The following is a 26,660-nucleotide window of genomic DNA, read 5'->3' as shown; positions in this document are numbered from 1 at the left end:
TCTCAGGATCATAAATTTAGAGCTTAAAGTAATCTTAGCAGACATCTAATGCTTAAATCCTCTTCAAATTACAGTTGAGGAAAATGAGTTCCACAGAAACTAAATGACATAGTAAAAGCTATTTATTAGGCAGGATTTGAACACTAATTTTTTGTTTTGTTTTGTTTTGTTTAACTTTAATCTGGCTCATTGTTCACAATTCTATGCTACTTCTTTAAAGATTAGAAGGGGCCTTTGGGGAGCCCTATCTCTTTGCAGCAGCTCATAGAATAAGTATCTGCTGATAAGAATTGTTTCTCAAGGATGGGTTTCTTCCATTGAAATTGGGAAGTTGGAAAGGAATGAGGAAGGATGACTGAAAGTATTAAGGTCGTTCAGCACTGGTGATCTAAATGCTATCAGTTGATGATTTTCAGTTCTGCTAATTTTCTGTCAAGAATATGGATCACACAGTTTTTCAGCATGGTTTGAAGCCTGACATTGAGATAATAGCAGCACTTGTCACCTGAGCATGTTAAAAGAACTAGAAAACTGAAGATGGGTCAGCATTTAGATGGCTATTATTGGTTTCTTGATCTCATTTGCCAATATACACTAACAAGAGTTAACAAAAGAGTAGAAAGTAGCAATCTGGTCTGGACCTCTTGTGATTTTTTGTAGATAACTAGAATGAGAAATGTGATTGGATCTGTAAAGACTTAGTTAGCAATGAACACTAACCTAAATGTCCGCAGGGGAACTTTGTATTATAAGAATGATGGCCAGCCAAAAATCTACTGCTTCTGTGAGTAGAGAATTTGTTGATATTAAAACTCATTATCTGGTCTACAGTTGGAATTCTGGGCCTTGAAGTAGGCAATCACTAAACATTTATGAGATTAAGAAAATGGAGCTCAGTTTTAGGCATAGATTGAAAGCAACGTATTGACTTGTATCTTGACAAATGTTGTTGGATGCCATTAGCCAGCAGTGGGTAATAACTCTGGTTGCTCTAAGTTCTGAATGTATCCAAAACTACTTTGACCAGAATTTTAAAGTCTTTCACCGTTCTTTGTCTTTACAAGTTGTTATTTTATAAGTTGTATTAGTCTGCTCACTTTACTGGGTATCCATTCATACAAATCTTCCCAGGTTTCTTTGTAATTGTCTCTTTTATCATTTCTCATAAAACCATTTCACAACAAATGATCATTTATTTGTCATATAAGTTATCAATAAACTTGTCATTAATTGGCTTTAGAAGGCATGGCAAATGGCAAAAATGATGAGTATTGAACAAATTTTCCCCTTAAGGAATACATCTCTAATGTACAGCCTAACTAACCATCTTTACTAAGTGAGATGTTTAACTATATCAAATCCTTTATGATTTCTCTTTCCTGTTTACTTTTTTATGCTTCTCTTGAATCTTGTATTTGATCATCATATTTTCTAGTCAGCTCTGGTCCTTTCATCAGGAATGCCTGAAAGTTCTCTATTTCATTGAATTTTCATTTTTATGGGTAGATCATTCTTGGTTGTAATCCTAGCTCTTTTTGTCCTCTAGAATATCGTATTCCCAGATCTTTTACTCTTTATGTAAAAACTGCTAAATTTTGTGTTATCCTGACTGTGACTCCATAATACTTGAATTGTTTCTTTCTGACTGCTTGCAATATTTTTTCCTTGACCTGGGAGTTCTAGAATTTGACTTAATATACTTTTTTAAAATTTGGGATCTATTTCAGATGACTTGTAGATTCTTTTCATTTCTATTTTGCCCTCTAGTTCTCAAATATAAGTTGATATATTCTTGAATAATTCAGAATTATTTTTTTGATTGTGGCTTTTAGGTAGTACAATAATTCTTAAATTATCTCTTCTAGATCCATTTTCCAGTTTAGCTGTTTTTCCAATGAGATCTTTCACATTTTCTTCTTTTGGTTTTATTTTATTATTTCTTTATGTCTCATGGCATTATTAGCTTTCACTTGCTCCATTCTAATTTTAAGGAATTATTTTCTTCAGTGAGCTTTTGTACCTCCTTTTTCATTTAGTCAATTCTTCTTTTTAAATGGTTGTATTTCTTCAGTGAGTTTCTATATGTCTTTTTACCATTTGGTCAATTTCTTGCTTCTCCTCTCAAAGATAGTTTTGGAAATCTATAAACTCTGGTGTGCTAGTACTCCTACCTGCCCTGGGTCTGTGAGCTGTGACTCAGGGCTGTGATCAATTTTTAATATATGGATATTGCAATAGATTCTTGCATCCATTACCAGCAAAGGAACTCCTGTAATTTCTTTCCCATCAGTTGTCTGACCCTTTACCATCTGTGGACTGAGAGTTCTGGAAGCAGCCACTGCCGTCACTGATTCAGTCAATTTGCTGCTATTTTGCAGGGGCCTGGGATAGCATAGCTGGTGCTAGACTATGCTCCATTCTTACCCTTGTGTGACAGATCTTCTCTGATAATCTTTTAAGTTATGTTGGGTTAGAAATTTGTTTTACCCTCTCCTTTGTGAGTTCTGTCATTCCAGAATTCCTTTTAAGATGTTATTTTAAAATTGTATAGAGGGGAATTTGGGAGAGCTCAGGTGAGTCCCTGCCTTTTCTCTACCATCTTGGTTCTGTGTGCCCCACCCTTATCTCCGGATCTTATCCCACCCCTGGCAATTCTTTAATATTAATTGAAGAGAAAGTGTCAACCTGTATTGGGAAAAGGAGTTTGCTCATCCAATAATTCTCTGTATCAATAAAATCATAATTTCAGTTTCTTTTCCTACTTACAGGGAACCTACTTACAGGAGCTCTGGAGGATAAAATGAGGAAGGTGACTTAGCACAGCCTTCCCTCACTTAAATCCAATTCACCTCCCTAATGTCATAGTCATGTCTTCGAAGGACAAACAACAAACATGGTTATTATAAGATTCAAATGGCATAATATATGTAAAATTCTATCAATGTTAGGGTCTTTTTATAAATTTTAATTGCTATTTTGAAAAAACAATTAATATTTACTAAAAACCTACTGAGTCATGTTTATAAGAGCACTCCATAATGATTTTAAGGATCCGGGCCAGTTGAAAATTCTGGACTTAAGAAAGAATAAATCCTATTACTGAAGATGGCAACAGATGTATACAAGAAGTGTGAGACCTGTGCCTGGTGTGTTCAGTGGAAACTGCTAATGATTCAAGCTGCTTCTCTGGAAGGTACAAGCACCAGCAAGTCTTTGGAGTTGTTTTGAATAGAATCCTTTTCTTTGTAAGGGGATAAAAAAAAACATAAATTCCCAATGGGATAGATATGTAGCTTTCCAATGAAGAAATACAAACCACTGACAATCATATGAAAGAGTATTTCAAATTAATAATACAAAAGGCAGTATTAATTAAAACAATGCTGAGGTTTTCAACTCATGCTAATCAGATTGGAGATGACAAGAAATTCCCCAAAATGGTAAATTTTGGAAGGCAGTAGGAAGACTTTTCATTAATGTAATGTTGATGGTGCTGTGAATTGGGTTCAACTTCTAGAAAACAATATGAATTTATACTAGAAGAGTCACTATATTGCACATATCTTTTGATCCACTTGTCCTGTTGGGAATATGTGTCAAAGACCTCTAAAGAAGAAGGTCACATATATACAAAAATAAGTATGGTAGCATTTTTTTTTTTTTGGTAACAAACAATGAAAACAAGTTGGGTGGCCATTAATTGGCAGATGGCTGACCAAATTGTGGTACATAAATGTAAGAAATATTACTAACTGTAATAGGACAAAGATGAAGAATTCAGAAAAACTTATGAAGACTTGCCTAAACTAAAACAGAACAAAGTAATCTGAACCAAGAGAACAATGACTACAATTACACAACAACAATGAAAAACAACAATGAAAAACATGAGTGTCCTGATTAATGCAATATTTAATTTTGACTCCAGAGGACTGACTATATCTTCTCCTTTCTTTCTTGAAATGAGGCAGCAGAGGCTTTGTCAGATGTGGCCAATGTGTTGGTTTATTTTGTTTAACTATATTTCTTTCTTACAAAGGAGAGCTCAAGATGAAGAGGAAGAGCAATGGTCTTGGGAAATGATACCAATTTTTAAAAAAGTACTAGTAAAACTTTTTAAATTAATATAAACACCATTCTAGTGGTGATAAACCATTTAATGTAGTTTCCCTAGACCTATCATAACAGAACTCGGGAGTCTTTCACAATTTTCAAGGTATTATGGGAGAGGTATGTCTTTGTACATGGTTTTCCTGACAGGATTCATTTTGATTAGGGTTAAAATTTGGAAAGCAAACAATTTAAGGAAGTATTCAACTTAATAGGAATTAGGTCTAGAACTATACCATCTCATTCTTAAGAAGACCAGAAATAGGAGCAATCCAAGCTGTACTCAGTTAACCCTGTTTGTGGTGCTAAGGCCAGAACAGATGGCAAAGTAGAGCCAGCATTTGACCTTTCTTGTGCATGTTTCTCATACCACCAAAAATGATGCCATAGGCTTTATTCCATGTGTGCTGATGGCTGGGCTTGAGCCATTGATGCTTACTGACCTATGCTTTGAAATCTCTGAGGGTGGGGATCAGTATGTTACTCAGCTGAGAGGGTAGCTGAAGGAGGCCTATTGCCTAGATATGGACCTCAGCTCAAAAGAGCAGGGAGAATACTCAGTAGTATGATTTGCAATTAGAACTGGTTATGAAATGGAGGCAGGAAATGCCTCAAAATCTTGATTCCCTGAGAAAACAGATACCAGATGGGTATAGAATAACTCTATGCTGGGCAGAGAAAAGATAGGCAATCTGACAGATTACAAAACAGTACCAGAGATTTGCCAGGTGTTCTAAAGATGATGCATCACAACTGTCTGTTAGTCATAGGTGAGTTAGTCAGATTCCCTAGCAAACAGAACAGAATTTGGGCAAGTCAAAAAATTAGACACAAAGTTGAACATGGGTAGGACACCAAATAATGTTCTATATGGGAAGGGACTGGGTCAATTGCAGAGGAAGAAAGAGCTGTATGTTATTGTGAGTGGCCAAGATTGCCCTCACCTGTGGGGGGAACTGTACCTGGATAGAGGATAACTAAATTCAGAGGTTGAATTGGGCATTTCAAAATTGCAGATGTGTAGCTTTAGAGGATGGAGATAGTACCATTTGGTCAAGGCCATCAGCTAAGGAGCTGGGGGGCTCAGTAGATAGACCTAATATATCTGGAATTAGAAAGACCTGAGTTAAAATCCAGCTTCAGATACTTAACTCCTGTCTGCGTTTCCTTGACTATACAAGAGGGTAGTAATAGTACCTATCTAGCACTATCAGTACCTATCTATTCATTGTGAATAAACAATGAAATAATATTTGTAAAGTACTTCATATAATGCCTGGTATATTTTAGGTTTACTTAGTAAATGCTTATTCCTTTCTTCATATTAGTAGTAGATCTAGAAGTGGGATTGAAGACAATTTTGTGTTTCTCTTTCTCTTCCTCCTTTTCTGACAAAATGTTGAAAGGCAACATTGGAGGGCTACATATTGCCATGGTTGGGGGAAGGAGGAAGAGAAACACATACAATTAATAGTTACATAAAATTTACTTTATGTAACTGTATTCTTTATTTCTTCAAGACACCTACTCTGATTAGAGGTAGCTACATGACCCTGAGTACTGCACCTGTAGTTAGGAAGACCTAAGTACAAATCCAATCTTAGAAACTTAGTAGCTAGGTAACCCTGGAGAAGTCAGTTAACAACTGAGTGTCTCACTTTGCTATCTTTAAGATGTGGATGATAATACCAACTACCTCAGGGTTTATTGAGTTTAAAATGAGATATAATACTTACACGTAGCACTTTGTAAACTTTAAAGTGCTATATAAATGCTAGCTATTATTATTCCATCCCTCCTCCTATCACTGTATTTATTTTGTATTGAATCCTCCCAGTAGTGACACTTTGCTGGCCCTTAGTAAATGCTTATTGATTGGTCACTTGATACATATATACCTGCATATGACCTACTGCATTTGGTTCTCTTGACAATACTCTATTACGTTTTTAAGGGATGATAATGTAATATGTGATGGAAATGATTTACATGTATATCCAGTACAATTTTCAGAGGCTGAAAAGTTTTTTAACTGAGGGAGAATAAAATAAAATAACGCAAAGATGGTCTAATGTTTCCCATTTCTTTTTTCTTCACACAATTTTGCAAGGTGTAGGGAAGGGAAATAGAGGAGCTCATGCAGGTACCATAAGAAAAAAATTTCTCAGAAATGTGAAGACTAGATGTACATGGGAGAAACCACAAAATCATTATTGCTTGGAAAACAGTTGTAGCCGGGAAACAGAAAGAAGGAAGAAAAATGAACTGCAGGTGAGAATTTTCACATTGTCATTGGTTTGGGGGTAGACAAGGCTTACTATGAGTTAGAAGCTACAGAAACAGCTGGAGATGAGGATATAGGGACAGTAGATGGCAGCAACAGAGGAAGATGTAAAGAGATGGTGACAACAGCCATGGAATAGGGAGAGGGAAGCTATATACTTCAATAGAAACAGCAATTTAAGTGCTATTGTGGTTTTCCTAAGACTTTTCCTATTGGCCTCATAAGTTTTTAGGAGGACAAATACAGAACTATTCGGGGGAAAAGTGGAAAATAAGAAATGGCCTTTACTTGGAGGTGAGATGTATTGATTATTCTCTTCTTGAAGAAGCTTAGAATATTAACCCCTTCTTTGTAGTTCATTGTCCTGAATATTCTATGGCTCAGAAGCCTAGATTTACTTATAAGAAGGAACCTGAATTTACCTCAAAGGAGAGAGAAAGTGAATCAGATTCTAATTTTCCTGCAGATACTGAATAATGGCCCCAGTCAAGAAGAATATTTATTGTTAGGTAAACCTTTGGGTTTCACTTGTGTCCTTGAGAGTAAAAAACTCAGATTCTGCACATGGATCATGGGTTATAAAGTATTACAAATAAGTTACTATTCTTACCTTTTCCTTGTATATTTATAGATCTCAGCTTCAAGTCTCATCCTTGACATACCTTTGCATCTGTTCTTTGATTTCCTCTATTCTCAAGATCACAGTCCTCATCAATCCCCTCTTGGACTATTGGAATAGCCTTTTAATTGGTTTCTTTGTGTTTAGTCTTTTCCCTCTCAAAACCATCCTTCATAAAGCTGTCAAATTGATTACTTCAAGTCAGGGCCTGACCATATTACTACTCTCTTCATGGAGCATCAGTGGATTCCATTGCCTTTAGGATAAAATACCAATTCCTCTCTTTAGCATTTAAAACCTTTTACAATCTAATGGCTCTAGCCTATTTCCAGACTAATTACACATAACTTCCTCTCTTGGAGATTGTGTTCTATTGAAATTGATCTTTTTGTTGTTCTCCTTCCTAACATTCCTTCCCTGACCTTAAATGCCTCCATAATGCTCTCTCCTGATCTACCTCTCAGAAACTTCTAATTCTCTTCTAGGCTAAAACAAAATATTAAGCATCAATTATTAAGAGGTTTTTTTCCTGTTTTCTCTCTGGCCCTCAGTATCTTTTGTCCCTGGCTTCCTTTAAATCTTAACTAAAATCCCATATTTTCCTGGAAGCCATCCTTAATCCCTCTCAGTTCCAGTACTTTGCCTCTATTAATTATTTCTATTTATCCTGTACATAGTTTGCTTTCTTTATATTTCTTTGCATGGTCTTTGCCATTAGATTATAAGCTCCTTGAAGGCAGGGACTATCTTTTTGTATTTCTACAGCTTAGTGCAGTGTCTGGCATAGAAGGCATTTAACAAATGTTTATTGATTGTTACAGGACAAGAATTAAAAATCAGTATATTAAAGAATATATTATATAACATATATATATGTATGTACTAGTGTATAAAAGTGTCTGAAAAATATGGGAAGATTCATATGAACTAATGCAAAATGAAATGAGCAGAACCAGGAGAACACTGTATAGAGTAACAGTAATATGATAATGATAATTAACTGTGAATGACTTGGCAACTCTGATCAATACAATGATCCAAGACAATTCCAAACAATTCATAATGTAAAATGCTATCTATCTTCAGAGAAAAACCTGACCAATTGTAAATATAGTTTGAAGCATAGTTTTCAAATTTTCTTTATGTTTCTTGCTTAAATTTTGTGCAACATGGCTAATATGGAAATCTGTTTTGCATGACTTCAAATCATTCAAATTGTTTATATATCGCTGGTTTTCTCAAAGAGATGGGGAAGAGGCAGAATGGAGGAGAGGAATTGGGAACTCAAAAATTTTAAAAATGCTAAAAATTAATGTCTAAGATGTAATAGGTTGTTAATAAGTGACTAATAAAAGAAAAGAATTGAAAGTGAGCACAATGCCTGCCACATAGTAGGCATTTAATAAATATTTATTGATTGATTAATTCATTCTCTTGGAACTACTCTGCTCCCCTCATCTTTTGTTGAAATCCTATCCATCCTTTATGGTTCTGTTCAACTTTCTCCTGATTCTCTTAGGTGGAAAATATCCTTTCTTCTTCTGAATATTTGTCCTTCAGTCAGTCAACAGGCATTTAATAAGCCTTTGTTATGTGTGCCAGGCACTGTGCTAAGCTATTAGGCTACAGGTTGTTTCTCTCCTATGTACTGAACAAATTGTATTTTGTCTCGAGTTGTTTGGACAAGTGCTTTGTTTCTAATTTCCTCAAGGACAGGGCTAATGCCTCATTTACCTTTTAATTTTCCTCGGTGTCTTGCACACAGTACATACACATTTAATATCTGCTTGCTGAACTGCTGACGCTTACTGACCTATTGTGTTCGAGATCACCCTTTCTCGATATCACCTTTCTCGAAAGCATATTCAGAAGCTTTCGTTTGATCTCTCTGGCACATAGTAGGTGCTTAATAAATGCTTGGAATTGATAGTTTTCAACGTTCCAGAGCACAATCATTCATCATCATTATCCAGTAGTATAAATTTGTTGTGGTTCTCCTCCCCATCCCCCCTCGCCCCACGCCCCTCACATACAGCACAGGGCCTCTTCCAGGAAGATTATTTTTTAATGGAAGGTCACAAAAGCAAGGAATGAGCCATGCAGGCCCATTTCCCCCCAAATGAAGAGGGGGTGACACGGTTTTGCCGTCCGATAAAGAAAAGAAAGGAGCAAGAATAGACGGCGGCAAAGGAGGAATCGCGACTGGCCCGCGCCAGAAAGGAAGGACAAGGCGGGGTGGGGGGGAGAGGGAGGAGGAGATAAGACTGATAAGAAAAAGAAGGCTGCAGGAGGGTAGGGGGAGGAGGGAAACACGCAGAGAAAACCAGAAAAGCCTAGAACGCTAGAGTGGCAGCAGGGTGGAGCAGCCCAGAGGGAGGGGCAGGCGACGGGGAAGAGGACAGTGGTGGGGGCGCTGTCGGGTGGGAAATGCAGGCTAGATTGAGGGGGTTGGATTTCGGAAAGGTCTGACCAGGAACTGCCTTTGGGTTGGTTTGAACTCGGAAGGGTGTGTGGGTGTGCGCAGGGAAACCGAAAGCCTTAGTGGTTTTAAACCACAAGCCTCTCAGCAAGAACGCACTCCGACTCCTTTTCTTCCCCGTTTTTCCCGAGTCAGGTCGGAAAGAGTTAAGCCTCCAGGGGGCGTGGCCAGGCATCCTCTGACGCGCGAAGGGCGGGGCTGAAGGCACCGGTTGGGGAGGAGGGGAGAAGGAGGAGGGTTCCGGGGGGCCGAGAGGGGGGAAAGTAAGGGGGGGGGGCAGGGAGGGAGAAAAGGAAGGGGGCGTGGCCCGGGCCTAGGGGGCGTGGCCGGGAGAAGTTGTTCCGCGCTGGGCGGGCCGGCGGCGGACCCGGGAGCTGGAGAAGTTTGCGCGGCTCGCCAGCGAGCGAGCGGAGGGGAGGGTGCGGGCCCCGGCGGCGGCTTCCCTGCGCCCGCTGCCATGGCTTTCCGCCGGAGGACGAAAAGTTACCCGCTCTTCAGCCAGGAGTTCGTCATCCACAACCATGCGGACATCGGCTTCTGCCTGGTGCTCTGCGTCCTCATCGGGCTTATGTTCGAGGTGAGGGGAGCGCCCGGGCAGTGGGGGGTAGGGGGTGAGGGGTGGGGAGGGAGGGGCGGGCAGGCGCCACCACCCCCTCTGCCACCGGCAGCCCCGGCCGGGTCCGCGCGAGTTCTGCCTCCCCCTCCCCCTCTTTAGCCGCCCCCTCCCCCAGCGTCCGGACGCCTCCAGATGTGGGCTCCTGTATCCACGTAATCCGCATCCTCCTCCTTTTGCTGCTGCTGCTGCTGCTCCTGCTCCTGCTGCCCGGGCCCGGGCTCGCTCTTCGCTTTTGTGCACCCGCTCCGTGGGCTTCTCGATCCATCCAGGCTCCAGCCACTCCGCCCGCCTTCCGCCCCTGAGGGGCCCCGGGGGGCACCCTGGGCAGCCCCCACACCTGGCCCTGGCCCTGGGGGCCGCCCGCGCTGCCCTAGTCTCCTGCAGATGATGCCAGAGGTTTCCCTATGACTATATGTGATTCTGACTCCTTCATGACCCTCCCAACTTGCGACCACAGCCTCTGGATACATAATTGTGACTTCATCACTCTTCCAATTTTCTGTTACTTCCTTCTACACATCCATAGAACGCTGACTCTCGCCCCTTTCCTTAACCTTAGCCCGTATTGGGCCAAATGCTGCCTCAGAACCCCAATATCCTGACGCCTATTCTGTGTACCCTGCACCGGCGCCTAGCACAGTGTCCAGTTTATACAGCTTTACAAATCCCCTTCCCTTCCACCCTCCTTCCTTTCACTTCTTTTCTTTCTCCCCCTCCCTTCTTTCCTTCCTTCTTTTCTCTCTTCCTTCCCTCTCTCCCCTCCTTTTTGCTTTCCTTATCTCTTCCTTCTTTCCTCTTCTCTCCCCTTTCTTTTCTTCCTTCCTCTCTCTCTTCCTTTTTTCCTCCATGCCTCCCTTCCTTTTTCCCTCCCTCCTTCTAGCCAAAATGACTTCTCAACCATTTACTTCCCTACCTGCATATGGGCACTGAAAGGTCAGCACAGCCAGCTAGGCTGTTTTCTGTTATTCTGTATGCTAACTCCTTTAGTACCTAGCGGGGAAGATTGGAGAGTGGAGGGGAGAGGAGTACTAAACCTTCATTCTTCTCTTTGCCAAAATGGAAAGGAATGATTTACTGTTTTCTGGGAAAAGATGGCATCTGAACTAATAGGATAAAATCAGAGGTCATAGGACAGCTATAGTCTGAATTAGGCTAACCCCTTCCCCACATTTAGAAATAATGTAAAGGGAAAAAAATCAAAGAGATCAGAGAGGGAGGACATTGTGCCTCCTGGGAGTGAGAAAAGAGAGATGCTGTTGGGAAGTTGGGTGAAATGGAGAAGCGATTAAGATGCTTGGCATTATCTCTTTACCTGAGAATGAAGATAGTTCATTCCATTAATATACCAATACCCTAAGATTTTCTTTGGTAGGATTGTGGGTAGGACAGATTTCAGTTATTTTCTCATTCTGGGTATGGGCACTGGGTGGGGTTGCTTACCCAGAATCTCTATGTGGGGGATAGGTTTGAGCTTTTGTCACTATCCAGGTAAACTTATGTAAAAAATGTTTTCCAATCTCTGGAGGCCATGGGGAATCCTATTCCAACTAACCCTCCTTCCCTCCCACCCCTTAATTCTAATTTCCCATTATATTTTGGTATGATTCAACTTCCTAGGTCAATACCCAGATAAGAATTTTGGGGAGCCTTTTGTGCTTGGGGTGCCATTAAGATTATTGGGTAGGCACATTGCAGTGTAGATCCTATATGTTTGTAAAACTTTTCACTAGATTAGAGATTTCAGACTAAATTCTAGTTTTGGTGGGAGATAAATATTTTTACTTTAGTACTACCCACCAGTCATTGTGATAGTAGATTAATGTTTAATTTTTGCCTGGCAGATAACAATCTGAACATCTTCATGGCAATATGTTCTTAGTACTGTCTTGCCTGCCCAAACTGAAATGACACTGAATACCCTCTTACCCTTCTCTAAGGGTGTGGCTAAAAAGTCTTATGTATGAGGACCTTAGTCCTTGTGACTGCATATCCAGGGCAAAACTTGTGAAAACTGTTCTTTGACCCAATACTCTTTGTAGAACCTGATGATATTTGTGATTTTTCCTTTGCTCAAATCCAGAGGCCAAGTGTTTTGAATTTCTCTTTTCTTCCTGCCTCCAATCCTTCTGAGTAGTATTATGTTGCCAGGTGTTATTTTTAAAGTGCTTTGAGATCCAACTAGAAATAAATGACCAAAGGAGGGGGTGAGGAGGATAGCAAGAGTTTCTTACGTTCTTATTGTTGGCCTAGACAACAAAAAGGCCATGATTGAAATAACCTTAAGGATACTTTCCCCACTTCTTTCAGAGAGAGCTCTTGGTTCTTCTTGGCCCTTTGGGGCATATTCTACCAGTGTTAATTTGGTTGAGAGTGGTCTGTGCTAGTCAAAAGTGGAAGGGATAATAAATAATTGTTGTTTGGGCAATTAGTAGAGACTCAGTATGGTATATTGGAAAGGGGATATTAGGTGGCCACTAAGATTCCTTGCCTAAATTATGATTTTATTGGGGTTGGGGGCAGAAAGCACTACTTAACAAGAATGTGGGATGGGAGGAAGCTGGATCCTTCCTGATTTTTATCAGTTAAAACTCTTACTGTTATCTTCACTATTAACTGTTGGATACTTGGAAATCTTCTGCTATTCTCAGTGTTAAGGAAAAAAATGACAGTGACTAAATTCTCTTATTTAAAACTGGAGTGGCAGCTTTCTCCCAAACCTGGCAAATTTCAGTGATCGTCTGGCTGTGCTTTGTGTCTGGAAAAGAGAGCCTTGTCATTGTCTTTCATGTTCTAGGACTTTCTATGCCCCCTCAGCATTCTCCTGGAAGTCTGGAGTAAGGGATGGGGGGGATCAGGATGGCATGGAAGAAAGAAAAGAATAAGATTTAGCACTTTGCATTTTTCTTCTTCATATAAGACTAAGAGGAAAGAAGGGGGAAGGGAAGAAAAGGAAAGAGGGTATCATGCTGTTGAATTTCTGACTTAATGCCAAACTGAGATTCTTTCATTTAGAAAAAGAAACGTGAAAACTCAATTATAATTCTTTCCACAAAGAGCTGTTCTCCTAGACACCCTCCCCTCCTCATTCCCCCTTTCCCTCCTCCTTTGGTGTTCCTACCATCCAACCTCTTCCCCAAGAGCCTGGCCCCACTCTCTCCAGGAGGCAGCTGCAGTCTTGCATAGTAATCCCCCTCTTTATCTTATCCATCCTTGCCTTACTCCCACCCCACTCTCCCACCCCAGCTTTTCTCCTCCTGGACTCTCCCACTATCAGATGGAGGTGCTTGGCTTTTCCTCTTGTGATGGGACTACTCTAAATTCTCTCCTTTAGGATTTGGTGGGAGCAGATGAAAGAGTCCTGCCTTTACTTGATTTCATTTTGGGACATCCTAGAAGTCTTTTACCGCTCATCTCCCATTGCCAAGGCTGGGGGGACAGGTTCCATTCCCCTAGTCTCAGATTTTGCCTTTCTCATCACAGTCCATTTAAAGAGTTGCAGCTCTGCAGCCACAGTACTTGGCTAAAAAAATGTCAGGAATGTGGAGATTTTCCCCCCTTCTTCCTTTTCAGCTTTCTCTTTCTTAACTTTGTGTTATGGAGAGGTGGGGCTAAGTGAGGTTCCTACCAAACTACTTGGCCCTTCATTTGGGTTTCTTATGTGGAATCTAGCCTTACCATCCAGAAAGAGAGAAAGAGTGTGTGTGTATGAGACAGACCGGGGGAGGGGGTGGGGAGGAGTGTGTGTGTCAATGTCTGTGTGTGTGTGTGTGTGTGTGTGTGTGTGTGTGTGATTTGAAATCGTTCCCTCCCCCCTATCCCTCCTCCTTCTCTTCTCCAGACGTCCTGTTCAGTGCCACGTTTTAAGCTGAAGCAGACAGGGAAAAAAGAAAGAACTTTTCCAGCCACAAACAGGATAAGAAAAAGCAGAGGAAGCCAATCTCTTAGACCTTTCTCTCTTGGGTAGAAGTGAGCCTGCTATCTTTTAAGGCTCATCATTTCAAGAAGTAGAAGGCTTTAAAATTTTTTTTTAAATCTTATTGAAACATATTGACAGCTATAGGCAAATGATTTTGAAATGACCTGCCTGATGTTTGCAGGTGTGGTTTCTCTTTCTCAGCTTGAGATAACTGGAGGTTTTCATTGTGAACTCTTGGCTTTCTAATTGATTTAGTTTTTGAAAATAAGACTGACATGTTAGGGCAAAGTATTCAGCTCATATATAGTAGGTCATCCTTGTTAGTGAATGAATAAAGGGAAAAAGTTCAACCTATATATGCATATGATTGTGTGGCAGGTGGGATTAATCCCTTAAAATATAATTCTAAGTAGTTTAAAACAATACTAAAACCTACAATAACCTTGCAGCTGGTTGAGAGAGCTGGCACCAGAAATACCTAGGTTCAAGTCCCTCCTTGGAAACATTCTGAATGTGTAATCCTTAGCCAATCACTTACCTGGTTAATGTCACAAGACACTTTTAAAAACTATATATAGTGTCACAATGGCTTACCTGCATTGATAGATGGAATTTCCTCACGCTGAAATCCCTCCATCAATGAAATTACTGGTCTAGACCAAAAATGCCAAACAATTTGGCATAGTTAGCTTTTAGCACAAGCAATTGTCTTAACTTCTGTTAAAAGCCTTATAAAGAAGCGTGCTTCTGTGTGTGTGTGTGTGTGTGTATATATATATATATATATATATGCGCACTAGAGCCTCCTCCTTCCTTTCCCATCTCCTTTCCCTGAAATATATCTGTGCTTTTTTCAGTAGTTGGAATTTGTAGGGGACTTCAAGTATTGGAATTCTTTTCACCTATGCAGTGATGTGTATCTTATTTATCTATTAGCATATATTCTGTAGTTTTGAGTGATTTTTTAAATGCTCTTTTATTATGAGATAATAGATTGACATCTTAGGGTTTTAAAGAACTCATGTAACACCACTTTTATTCCTATATCCTGTTCTTTGTACCCTAGTACAAAAATACTCTAGAGAAGTCCACAGAGAATCGGGTAAGATAAAGGGACAAGTGGTCCATTGGTCTTCTGATTCAATCATTTGGTGCCCTACTCTTATCTTCCACTCAGCTGCCAAATAGACCTTTCTGAAGCATCTGACCAATGTTAGCTTTCTATTCAATAAATCAGTGGTTCCCTATTACTTCTAGAATCAACTATAACATCCTGTGTTTGATTTCCAAAGCTCTTCATACCTCAATACCTTCCTGCTTTTCCAGTTTTCCCATATACTTCCCATACACTCTATGACCCAGTGACAGTGATCTCTTTGTTGTACCTCCAGTACTCTGGACCATCTTTTGGCATTTTCCTTTGCTATCCCTCCCAAGCATCTCTCCTTGTGGCTTTCCGGGCTTCTTCCACCTTCTGCCAATAGCATTTCTTGGCCCTCTTTAATCATAATGCCTTCCCTCTATAACTATCTTCTCTACTAGACTGGGAGTTCCTTGAGAACAGGGACTGGTTCCCCACCTTTCTCCTTTTTTAAATTCCCAGGGCTTACACAGCATCTGGTAAATAGTAGGTGCTTAATAAATTCTTGACTTGGAGCACTGTTGAACAATTCTTGACTTAACCTGACTTTGAGCAACAGACTAAGAAAGAACTTAAACTTAATTGTAATTTCTGTTTTGAAAGTGTTCTGTGACTCTGGGACAGAGCACTTAATCTCTATTCCTTCCTTAGGTAAATGCAACAGCAGCAAGAATGATTGTATTGACCATTTAGTGAATTTTTAACTCTGGAAGCAGGATGATTAATCCCCTCCCATATTACAGTAGGATCTGGGAATCAAAGTATACTTTTCACCAGTGTCTTAGAAAAACAAAGCTCTTTTGAATCAGAAAGCAGAAGTTACAGGCAATATGCTGCAGTGGATTTGAAGTCAGAGGCTGTAAGTTGAAATCCCAGTTCTCTCACTAACCACTGACTACATGTGATCTTGGACAAGTCACTCCCTCTTAGGCCTTTAGTTGCTTATGTAATGATGGAGTTCGACTAGTAGACCAATCAAGCAATACATATTTATTAAGCATCTACACTATGCCAGATTGTGCTAAGTGCTGGAGATACAAAAGGAGGCAGACAGACATTAAATTACTCTTCCAACTCTAATCCATCTCCCCAAAACAATGTCATCCCCAACTTTTCCCTATAATTCCTTTATTTTAAAAAAGGGTTTTGATTTGTTAGACATTCTGGGTGTCTAATAAATAGATGCTTGATAAATGTTTATTGAATAGAGGTTATATGGTACAGAAGAGTACTGGGCAAATAGCTCAACCTGTCTGGGTACTTTCTCCTCTGTAAAAGAAGAGGGATGGATGGCCTTCCTAGGTCCCTTTCAGCTTTTTATCCATGGTCTTCTGACCTCTGAGGTCCCTTCTGTTCCTTAAAACTATAATCCTATGAAGTTTGAGTCACTTAAAACTATGATCTTATAAAGTTTGAGTCATGTCTCCAGCTTGCTGAAATTCTCTCCCATCCAGGACAACTTGGTGATGTGACTCCTCTGGAGAGAACATCTGTTCTCTCTCAGTTCCATCCATCTTCTTAGGGCATGGGGTGTGGGATGGTTGGAGAGAATGCTGCTGCTGTCAGTTTAGTTGGGAAGTAAAAACTATTAGGGTACTACACAGCAAGTAGATGCAGCTTTTCTCTTTTCTTCCCCTGTTTTTAAAACCCCACATCTTTCCTGTTGCTCACTGCTCAGGGCACCGTTCCGACCCATCATAACAGATGGGAGCTACAGCCCTAGCTGTTTGTGTTGCTATGGTGAGGACTTCCCTCCCACAGGCATGAGCTTCTTTTTGATCTGCTTCCTATTGGGCAGGGGCCCACTGACCAGTCCAGTGGTGCAGCTGATGCTTGTTTCTACCTTGATAAATCGAAGAGGCTGAGGGCCTCCTGAGAAGCCTGAATTTATACCTTTCTAGTATTAGAGGCTTGCTTTCTGATCACAGTGAAAACAGTTGGAAAGAGAAATTCTGACGTGTTTGGTGGGTAAATCTTGTTATTGTTTGAACTTACTGGTCATAAGACCAAGATTCACCATTGTTAGACTGGTGCCTTTTGGTAGCAGTTGCCTAAAAGAGTAAATGATTTAAAAACAACAACAAAACAATTCTGGGTGCCTTGAAATATACTTGTCCCTTGGAATTTTGTTTTGTTTTCCTTTCATCTATTTCCCTTTATTAAAGGTATCTTGCTAGTCTTTGCAGCAGAGGAGAGTGAAATATGGCTTGGTCTTGTCAGTTTTGCTAGTTGACTCTGTAGGGAAGCATCATGTTGCAGTGGAAAATGGGCTGGATTTGGACACTGAGCATCAGGCATCAAATTTGGGCTTTGCTGCTTATTCCCTGGATGACCTTGAGCAAATCTTAATTTCTGGTTCTCAGGTTCCTCAGGTGTAAGAGCATAGTGTTACATTAAATTAAAATTTCAGAAGTCTTTCCCAAATCTAAAACTTTGATCCTACTAGAAACAGCATGATATAGGGTTATTTTTTTTAATTAAATATTTTTCCCCAGGTATATGTAAAGACATATTTCATTTAAAATTTTTTTGAGTTCCAAATTTTCTCTCTTCTCTTCTTCCCCCCCTCCCTGAGCTAGTAAGCAATTTGATGTAGGTTATGCATGTTCAACCAATGGTACAGGATTCATAGATTAAAAAAAATATTTGGATAAATATGTTTCAACATAATTGACTTCCATATAGGTATAGGAGTTCATGCATTTAAAAAGATCTTTGGCTATATTTCAACAAAATTGATTTCCTTTGTAATTCTGTTTTACATTTTATTCATTTGAAAACATTATCTTGAGAAAGAGTCCCTGTAAGCAACACTGCCAAAGAAGGCCATGACAAAAAAAAGATAAAGAATCCTTGGCATGATGGATAGAGACGTGAGTTCAGATTATGCTTCTGACTTCATAGGCTTTGGGATCTCAGGCAAGCCAGTTTATCTCTTAAATCTTCCCAGGCAGCTCTCTAACACCATAAACTTGCAGAAACGGTAATGATCAGCTGTGAAAGGAGTTTCCTCAAGTGGGAATTTGTACCCATGAAATCACAGATCCAGTGCCTGTCCCTATCCCTGTCTTTAATGATTTTAATAGAATGGCCTTTACAAGTAACTCCATAAGGCCACCAAAGAAAGTTCCCTAGTTTAGTGATAGGACTGACAAGATACCTTTCTTTTTCTCTTTTTTTTTGGGGGGTGGGGGTAGGGGCAAGTGAGGGAGGCAGTGGGGAATAAGTAATTTGCCCCAGGGACATACAGCTGGTGTCATATGTCTGAATTCAGATTTAAAACTTGGGTCCTCTTGGCTTTAGGGTTAACATTCTACCCATTGAGCCACCTAGCTGCCCTTTTCTTTTTCTTAAAAAAAAAAGAAAAAAAACTCTTGCTTCATGGGATATAAAGACATATGTCATAGTACTAGCACTTACTCAGACGTCTGACAATTTCCTAGAGAAATTTATTGCCAGAGAAACAAACTCTGCCACAACTTTGGCTTCATAGCCCCAGGTAGTTTTATTTTCATCATTAAAAACAGTGGGAGAAAAAGGCCAGATTTTTTCAGATTCTTGGTTCAAGGGTGGAAATATATATTTAAAAAGTAGAAAATTGGAAATCTTGTGCTCACACCAAATAATTTTGTTTTGGAAAGTATGATATTATGTACGTTCTTACCCTCCCCTTAGAAAACTAGATCAGGTAAAGATTAATTTACTCCAGAAAGAATAAACATTTTATATCATAGTTCCTGCTTCTGTAAAGTCTCCTGTTCACATCTTAGGGTAAGTAGATAAAATAACTTTTTTCACTCTTTTCTGTGGTAGTCGTAGCTAATCAAATTTATGATGTTCTGCTTTAACCAATGAGCAGGGGATTGGATTATATCAGTGGTTCTCAAAGTATGATCCTCGGATCTCAAAAATCCTTTCAGGGGTCCTCAAGGTCAAAGCTTTTTTTATAAAAATAATTAAATTTCTAATGAATGTCAATAGCTAGAACCCAAAAAAACAAAGTTTCCCTGGAGGATCCTCAATACTTTTTAAGATTTAAAGTGGCTAAAAAGTACTTATGAAGGAAAATGATATATGGACATATGTTGTATGGTTCTACCTATATTTATATCTATCTATATGTGTTGTGTGTGTATGTATATATCAAATATTGACCTTCTCTAATATGGGATTGGGAGGAAGGAAGGGAGGAAGACAACTTAGAAACTCAACCTAATAAAAAATGAATAATTTTTAAAAACCATAACAGAAAAGAGTGTAAAGGTTCCTGAGACTAGAAAATTAATGTGTTAACTTGTTCACAAATTGGATTTAATTGAGACAGAACTGCATAAAGTCATCAGCTTCACTTTTTCTTCCTGGGTAATCTAAGTCCAGAGCAGGATGGGAAATCAGGACAACTGACTAGTGGCCCTGAATGTCTTTGAAGTTAGACCCAAACTCTGAGCTTTCCATAGTGCCTTTTTCTGCTGCTTTCATGGCCATTGGAGCAACTTGTTCTCATCTGCCCATTCTGGCAAGGGAAGTCTTCACATGCTTGGGGTAGATACCCCCCAACTATAGACAGGTTTGAGGCCTGTAGGTTACCTCAACCTGGTTTAACGCATCTGCTGAAATGTCTAACCAAGAGCATCCATTGCACATGCTAGAGCTTCTTGGAGCCACAGGTGAGACTTGGGTGAAGATAGATTTGGTTGGGTAACCCTGAACAAAGCTCAGCAAATTCTCTCACCAAAGGTGCTAGTTCTTGTTGAAGTAAGTCTGAGAACACAGTGAGCCATTTCTTTCTGCTCACTTATTAGACTTTCCAAACCACTTTACTTCTGGAAGGCTGTGTTGTTGTTCAGTTGTTTCAGTGTGTGAAACTCTTTGTATCCCCATTTGGGATTTTCTGGGAAGGAATACTGCAATGGTTTGTCACTTCTTCTCTAGCTCATTTTACAGATAAGGAAATTGAGGCAAATAGGGTTAAGTAATTTGTAGCTAGTAAGTATCTGAGACTGGATTTGAACTCGTAAATATGTGTATTCCTGACTCTGGGCCCAGCACTTTATCCATAGTACTATGTAGCTATCCCCTTGATGGCTTTACCTGTACCTAAATTTTGGAAGATTTGATAATTAGTATTACACATCCACACACACACCCCCATACATATTTGAAGTACTTGTCAGTCAGTTTTCTTATCTATAAAAGGAGAGAGTTCCATTAGATGGCTTCTGAGGTCCCTTCCAGTTTTAGATCTATGATCTTAGAGCCTGTGCAGAGACTGAATTATGGAAGGGAAGCTTGGCCAAGGACCATCCACCCAGAAAATCAGTGGCAGATGTTGGAAGAGGAACTGAACAACATCTGATTTCTTGTTTGCTCAAGGTTTAGACTTTTTTGATGTTTTTTATTTCATTTCTAAATAATAGAGACTCATTTTTTCCCACTTATGATTAGACTTTCTTTCACTTGGAAGCCATTGCTGAGTATCCCTTGGAGACTTGATTTGAGACAGCCATTAATAGATCATTCTCTATGATTTTTCAGATAGGCAGATCCAAATATTACAGTAACAGATCTATTTATGAACATAGCTATACAGCATATCATTCCTGCCTCAACCCAGTGCAGGTGCAGCTCTGTTAACCTTCTTTCATCAGAGAAGTCAGTGGGTCATTGCAATAATGGATCTTCTCAGAAAATCCAAGTCCTCTTTGAGGTAATTACAGAAAGGGAGCATATCAAAATTGAGACCCAATTTTGAATCTTACCTCTGCTATTACTTACGGGATCTTGGGCAGGTCATTAACCTTGATGAGCTTCAGTATTCCCGTCTGCAAAATGGGAATAATAATACTTAGCATACTTACTTTATGTGATAGTGATAAAGATCAAATCCTGGCTTTGTCATTTACTGACTTTGTGACTTTGGCCACTTATCTTTTCTGGGCTTCAGTCTCCCCATTTATTAAATGAAGGGATTGGATTTGATGCCTTCTTTGTGCTCTGCATCTATGATCCTAATAAAATACCTTGCCAATTTTAAAATACTATGTACATATTAATCATTATTATCTAGTTGACCCCTTTCATTTTACTTTAAGGACACTGGAAACATATAGGTTAAGCAAATTCTTAAGGCCACATAGTAAGTGAATTACAAAACCAGTATTAGAATTTGAGTTTCCTGACCCTCAGTCTAATACCTTTCCCATTTACCCTGTCTTGGTCATGTCCCACAGTTACTGAATTTCAGACATGGGCAAGATGTGGCTCAGTATTATCATATTCATTGCTGTCTGGTAAAGGTACATTTGTATCTTTCCTAATTCTTTGCATATCTGTGCTTAATTTGCAATGAAAATGTGACCTGATTGAGACTCTAAATGTATCTGCCTAACAGGTGCCAGAAAAGATACTAGATTGTGAGAAGACCTTCTTGACCAAAAGAATGATTTGGTTTTTATTTTCTACCTCCGGAGCTTTTAAATTTGAGCACAAAAGTTTCCAGAAAGCCTGTAGTTTTCCCTTTGGGATTGTTCCAGTAGTAAAATTGCCAGAGGTGTGAGATGTTGAGCTCTCCATTGTATTTTGTTATTCCTCAATTTCCCTCCTTGCAAAATCTAGAGCAATTTTTTAAAAAGAAAATCTGTTTTTAGTTTTGTACATGCACAATATTACTTCCTAACATAATTTGCTTTGATTTGCTCCTTTTCTTCCTCTTTATTATAGTTCAGTACTCTCTTAATCAGGGCTTTCAATTTTTGGAAGGGGAAGTTTAAAAAAAAAAAAAAGGAGGAGGAACTCCTTCATCCTTTTGCCAATTGAAGGCCTTTTTTGCTGCTGTTGTTCCTCCTCATGCTTACTGACAATAGTTATTGTAAACTCTAGTTGTAATCCAAGAAGCTTTTTCTCTGAAGAAAAAGGCCCCCGTAGGTGGTGTGTGATCTGTGCTCTCTGCAGGCGTTGAGGCTGAGTGGATGAAGCGTGTTGCTTACACCATGAAGACATTAGGCCCTTCCTTTACTTAAAAACAAGAGACCCATAAATTTTTAAATAATTAAAATATGTAAGATAATAAGCTTGGAAGATATGAAAATGAAATAGTACAATATTTCTATTCAAGGAGCAGTATATATTTGTGTGTGTGTGTGTGTGTGTGTGTGTGTATGTGTGTGTGTGTGTGTGTGTGTGTGTGTGTGTGTTGTGGTAATGGGGAAGGCAGAATAGAACATGTACACAGATAAGTAATGTAAAAAATGGAAAGTAAAGAGGAACAGAGAGATTCACATCAAATACTTTGTCAAAGTTCATGGAGGGAGTAGTCACTTTAGAGCAGCTGTTCTCAAACTTTTTGGTCTCTGGAGCTTTCTATACTCTTAAAAATTATTGAGGACCCCAAAGAGTTTTTGTTCTATAAAAGGTTATATCTGTTGAGATTTATGGGGTTAGAAATAAAAACTAATTTAAAAAATATATTAATTTCCTTGAAATGACAATAAACCCATTACATGTTAACATAAATACAATTTTAAAAAATAAAAATGGTTCTGTTTTCCCAGCCAAAAAAATGTAATGAGAGATATGGGATTGTTTTACATAATTTTTGCAAATTTCTTTAGTGTTTGGCTTAATAGAAGACAGCGGGATTCTTGGGTCTGCTGCATTCAGTCTTTTGCAATATGTTGTTTTGGTTGAATTATATGAAGAAAATCCAGCCTCACACAGATAAATAGTTTTAAAAAATTGAGGATTATTTTAATAGTCAAATAATGCCTTAGTTTTATTATGAAAATAGTTTTAACTTCACAGATTCTCCCCACTCTCATTCCCCCAAAGGGTATCAGGAATCCCTAGGGAACTGTGGACCATGCTTTTGAGGATCTACTTTAGCTCTAGGAAGACAGGGGCATGTTTAGCACCTTTATTGGGCCTTGAAGCTCAAGGATAAAAAAGGAGTGGATTTTAGTCATAAAAACTGATCTTTGGAAATATTAAGATAGGGGCTAGGATTGGACTGGTTGTATAGATTTGGGCACCATCTGCATGGAGGTAACAGATAACAAATAGTTGTGTTATTAGCTAGCTAAGATGGATCTGAACAGGATATTTCTGAGCCTCAAATTCCTTATCTGTAAAATGGGTACAGTAAGCCTTATATTATTTACTTCACAGCATGATTGTGAGATGGCTAGGTGGCTCAGTGGATAAAACTCTGGGCCTGGAGTCAGGAATTCCCAAGTTCAAATTCAGTCTCAGACACATTCTACCTATGTGATCCTAGATAAGTCACTTAACTTGTTTACCTTAATCTGCTGAATAAGGAAATGGCAAACAAATAATATCTTTGTCAAGAAAACCCCATGGATAGTATTGGTGTGCTGATCCATGGGGTCATGAAGAATTAGACACGACTGAACCAGAACAAAAAGGTGCGGGATAGCAGGGATCAGACAAGATGATGAGGGCCTGAGTACTAGTTTGGTTACAGATTGAGAAGAGAAGAGAGGATGGAGTCTAGATGTAGAAGGAGGATTGATAGCTTTTGGCTACTACTCTCATTATTTTCTCTCCAGCTGACCAGGACTGCTTCCCTGAATTTGACGTGCTATCTGCTGCTCTTAGTTCATTTGTTTCCCTTGGGATTAGATGGGATTGTCTTTTCATCTTTTTTCCTTGGAGAAACTTTTCCAGCTACCTTCCTCCCCCTCCACATATTCATATGTAGAATGAACAAAGATTTTTGTCTACTGAACAAAAAAATTAATACAAAATAAAAAAAATCAACCCCTCCAAGAAAACAAATTAGAGAGGGCTAATTTATTTTCTATTTTAAATTAAAAATTTTCAGTGAATGAACATCTTATTTTCTTTTCCTATTTTGCCACTTCACATATTCAGTCAAGCAAAACAAATTCCCATATTGCCCATGCTCTGCAAATATATATCTAAGGAAGCAGTAGCATTCATCATCAGAATGCTCCTTAAATTCTTTTTCAGAGTGTTTCATGTAATTCTAAGTATTGATCTCATTACACCCTACTTTGTATTATACTAATCTGTGACTAAGTCTGATCTCCTTAGAAGAGAATAGAAGATGCTATAATAGCTGTATAAATGTTATGCTATCTTTATTAGCATGTATAGCATGTGTAGCATGTGCAACAAGCCTCTCTTTAAAACAATATTGATTTTTAATTGTCAACTTAATTTTTTGATTTGTTTTTGTTATCAAAGACAGCATGGTATAATGTGTGGGAGGACCTACATTCAAGTTCTGCATGTGACAGAAACTGAGGCCAGCAGGGTTAAGTGTCTTGCCCAGGGTCACAGAGCTGGGTAATGTCTGAGGCTGGACAGATTGGAACTCAGCAAGATAATTGGTTCTTCCTCTGGGCCTGACACTCTGTACACTATGGCTCTATCTATGTGCCCCATGGATTCGAGTTGTTCTTTAAGAGTGACTCAGGGAATAGTGAGCTGGACTTGGAATGTGTAAGAACTGAGCTCATGTCCTACCTCAAGCACTAGTTGTATGACTTAACTTTTTCTGGATCTCTATTTTTTCTTTCGCAGAATGAAGCTATCAAAACCCAGCTCTGCATGTTTGCCCCCTTCAGATGTTCAGTTCCATATGAGGTGGCTGGCACGTAGGTGGCACAGTGCCAACATAGGCAGGCCTTCCTTCCAGAAATTCCTTCAGTCCTAAAGGAAATTTCGGTGACCTTTTATTACAATGCCATTTCCTCACCAGAAGACTTCCTCAGAACATGAAACGGGGTTCCACTTTTATTCAGACATAGCAGTCTTGGAGTTTAAAGGGGGTAACTCACAGACTGGATAAACTCTTGATCTCAGTGAGGAAGAAACATCTTAACTTCTAAGGATTTTTCATCCTTAGGGTAGAGTAACAAAATTATCCCAGAAGGAAATTGTAAGTAGTTGATTATGGACATTTAAATTGAGTTACTTTTTTTTTCTTCTGGAATAACAGCAGCAACAATAGTTATTATAACTAACATTTATAGAGTGCCTACTATGTGCTAGGCACTGTGCTAAATAAGGTCTTTACAAATAGCATCTCATTTAATCTTTATAACTCTAGGAGGTAGTTGTTATTTTTGTCCCTATTGCACAGTTGAGGAAGATAAGGCAGAGACTGACATGCCCAGAGTCCCACAGCTAGTAAACTTTTGAAGGATTTAAACTTGGGTTTTCTTGACTCTAAGCCCATTACTCTGTCCACTGGGATACCTCAGTGCCTGGAGTATTATAGGTGGTTCAGTGGGTATTGCTGAACTAGAGAATTAGGAAGTCTTGAATTCCACCTGTATAAACACCTACCACCTATGTAAACTTAGTTTCAGCTATAAAACTGAAATAATAATCACATTTTTCTCACAAAATTGTTGTGGGGTTGATAATAACAAGAAGAGGTAGCATATATATGTTTATTAAGTATATATATATATGTATTTATTACTTTAGAGTTTGCAAAATGCTTTAATGATATTATTTCATTTTATCCTCACAGCAGCTCTGGAAGTTGGTGCAGGATCAAATGTGGTGACATGTAAAGTGCTTTGCAATCCTTAACACATGTTTTATTTTAAAAGAAATATTTATAAAAGCTTTTTATTTTTCCAATAGATGCAGAAATAGTTTTCAACATTCGCCTTTACAAAACATTGTGTTCCAAAATTTTTTTCCCTTCCCCTTCCCCCTAGACAGCAAGCAATCCAGTATAGGTTAAATATGTTAACACATTCTTTAAATGCTAGCTATTAGATATTCCCCTGGGATTTTGGTCTCCAGTGCAAGCAAGATGATCCAAGAACATGCAAAAGAGGTAGATAGATTGGTTTGATGTGGAGGCTAGCAAGCCAGGCCCCTGTGTAGGGCAGCTTATAAGTCATTCTGCCCCTTTATTTCTTCTTGTCTGCCATAGTCTCAAAAAACCAGCACTGCTAATATTTCATCCTTTTTGGGGGATTTGTTCTGGCCCAGGTCAGAGTTCACCTCCATGACTGTACTTACTTATTTATCCCACTTTGCCATCTCCTTTTAAAGAATGCTTTATTGATGTCTTTTGGATTTTATTCATTTATTCTTAATGCTTCCACCCATTCTATTCAGTGAGCCTTCCTTTGTAATAAAGATGTTTTTAAAATTTCAGCAAAGTAGTTGAGCCACTTTAGTCTTGTCTGACAACATATACCAATTTTGAAGAAGGAGGGAAGTACATTTTCTGATCTGTTCCCTGGACTGAAAGGGGTCATAATTACATAATGTTCAATTTTATTTATGTTTTGCCATTTTATTGTGATTTTATACATATTATTTCCTACTTAGAATAAATTTATGAGAGAATGAATATGAATGAAAAATGTTTATTATGTGCTTACTATGCTTAGTATTGGGGATCAAATACAGAAATTAAATAATTCTTGCCTTCAAAGAGCTTATGTTCTAATGGAGAAAGTCTACACACTTTGGGAATTGTGACC

General features: G+C 39.0%; 1 protein-coding gene across 1 annotated transcript in view; it reads left to right on the top strand.

Moving 5' to 3' along the window:
* The first annotated feature begins 9,065 nt into the window (after positions 1-9,065).
* Positions 9,066-26,660, top strand: part of TRAM2 (translocation associated membrane protein 2) — a 110,044-nt gene continuing 92,449 nt past the window's right edge. The window contains exon 1 of the mRNA XM_051997151.1: positions 9,066-10,069. Coding sequence (XP_051853111.1) covers positions 9,950-10,069 — 120 coding nt within the window. The 5' untranslated portion in view covers positions 9,066-9,949. The remainder of the gene's footprint in view (positions 10,070-26,660) is intronic.

Source organism: Antechinus flavipes, chromosome 4 (genome assembly GCF_016432865.1).
Source record: "Antechinus flavipes isolate AdamAnt ecotype Samford, QLD, Australia chromosome 4, AdamAnt_v2, whole genome shotgun sequence".
In the NCBI taxonomy this organism is placed as follows: Eukaryota; Metazoa; Chordata; class Mammalia; order Dasyuromorphia; family Dasyuridae; genus Antechinus; species Antechinus flavipes.
This window is presented reverse-complemented; position numbering and strand designations above follow the sequence as displayed.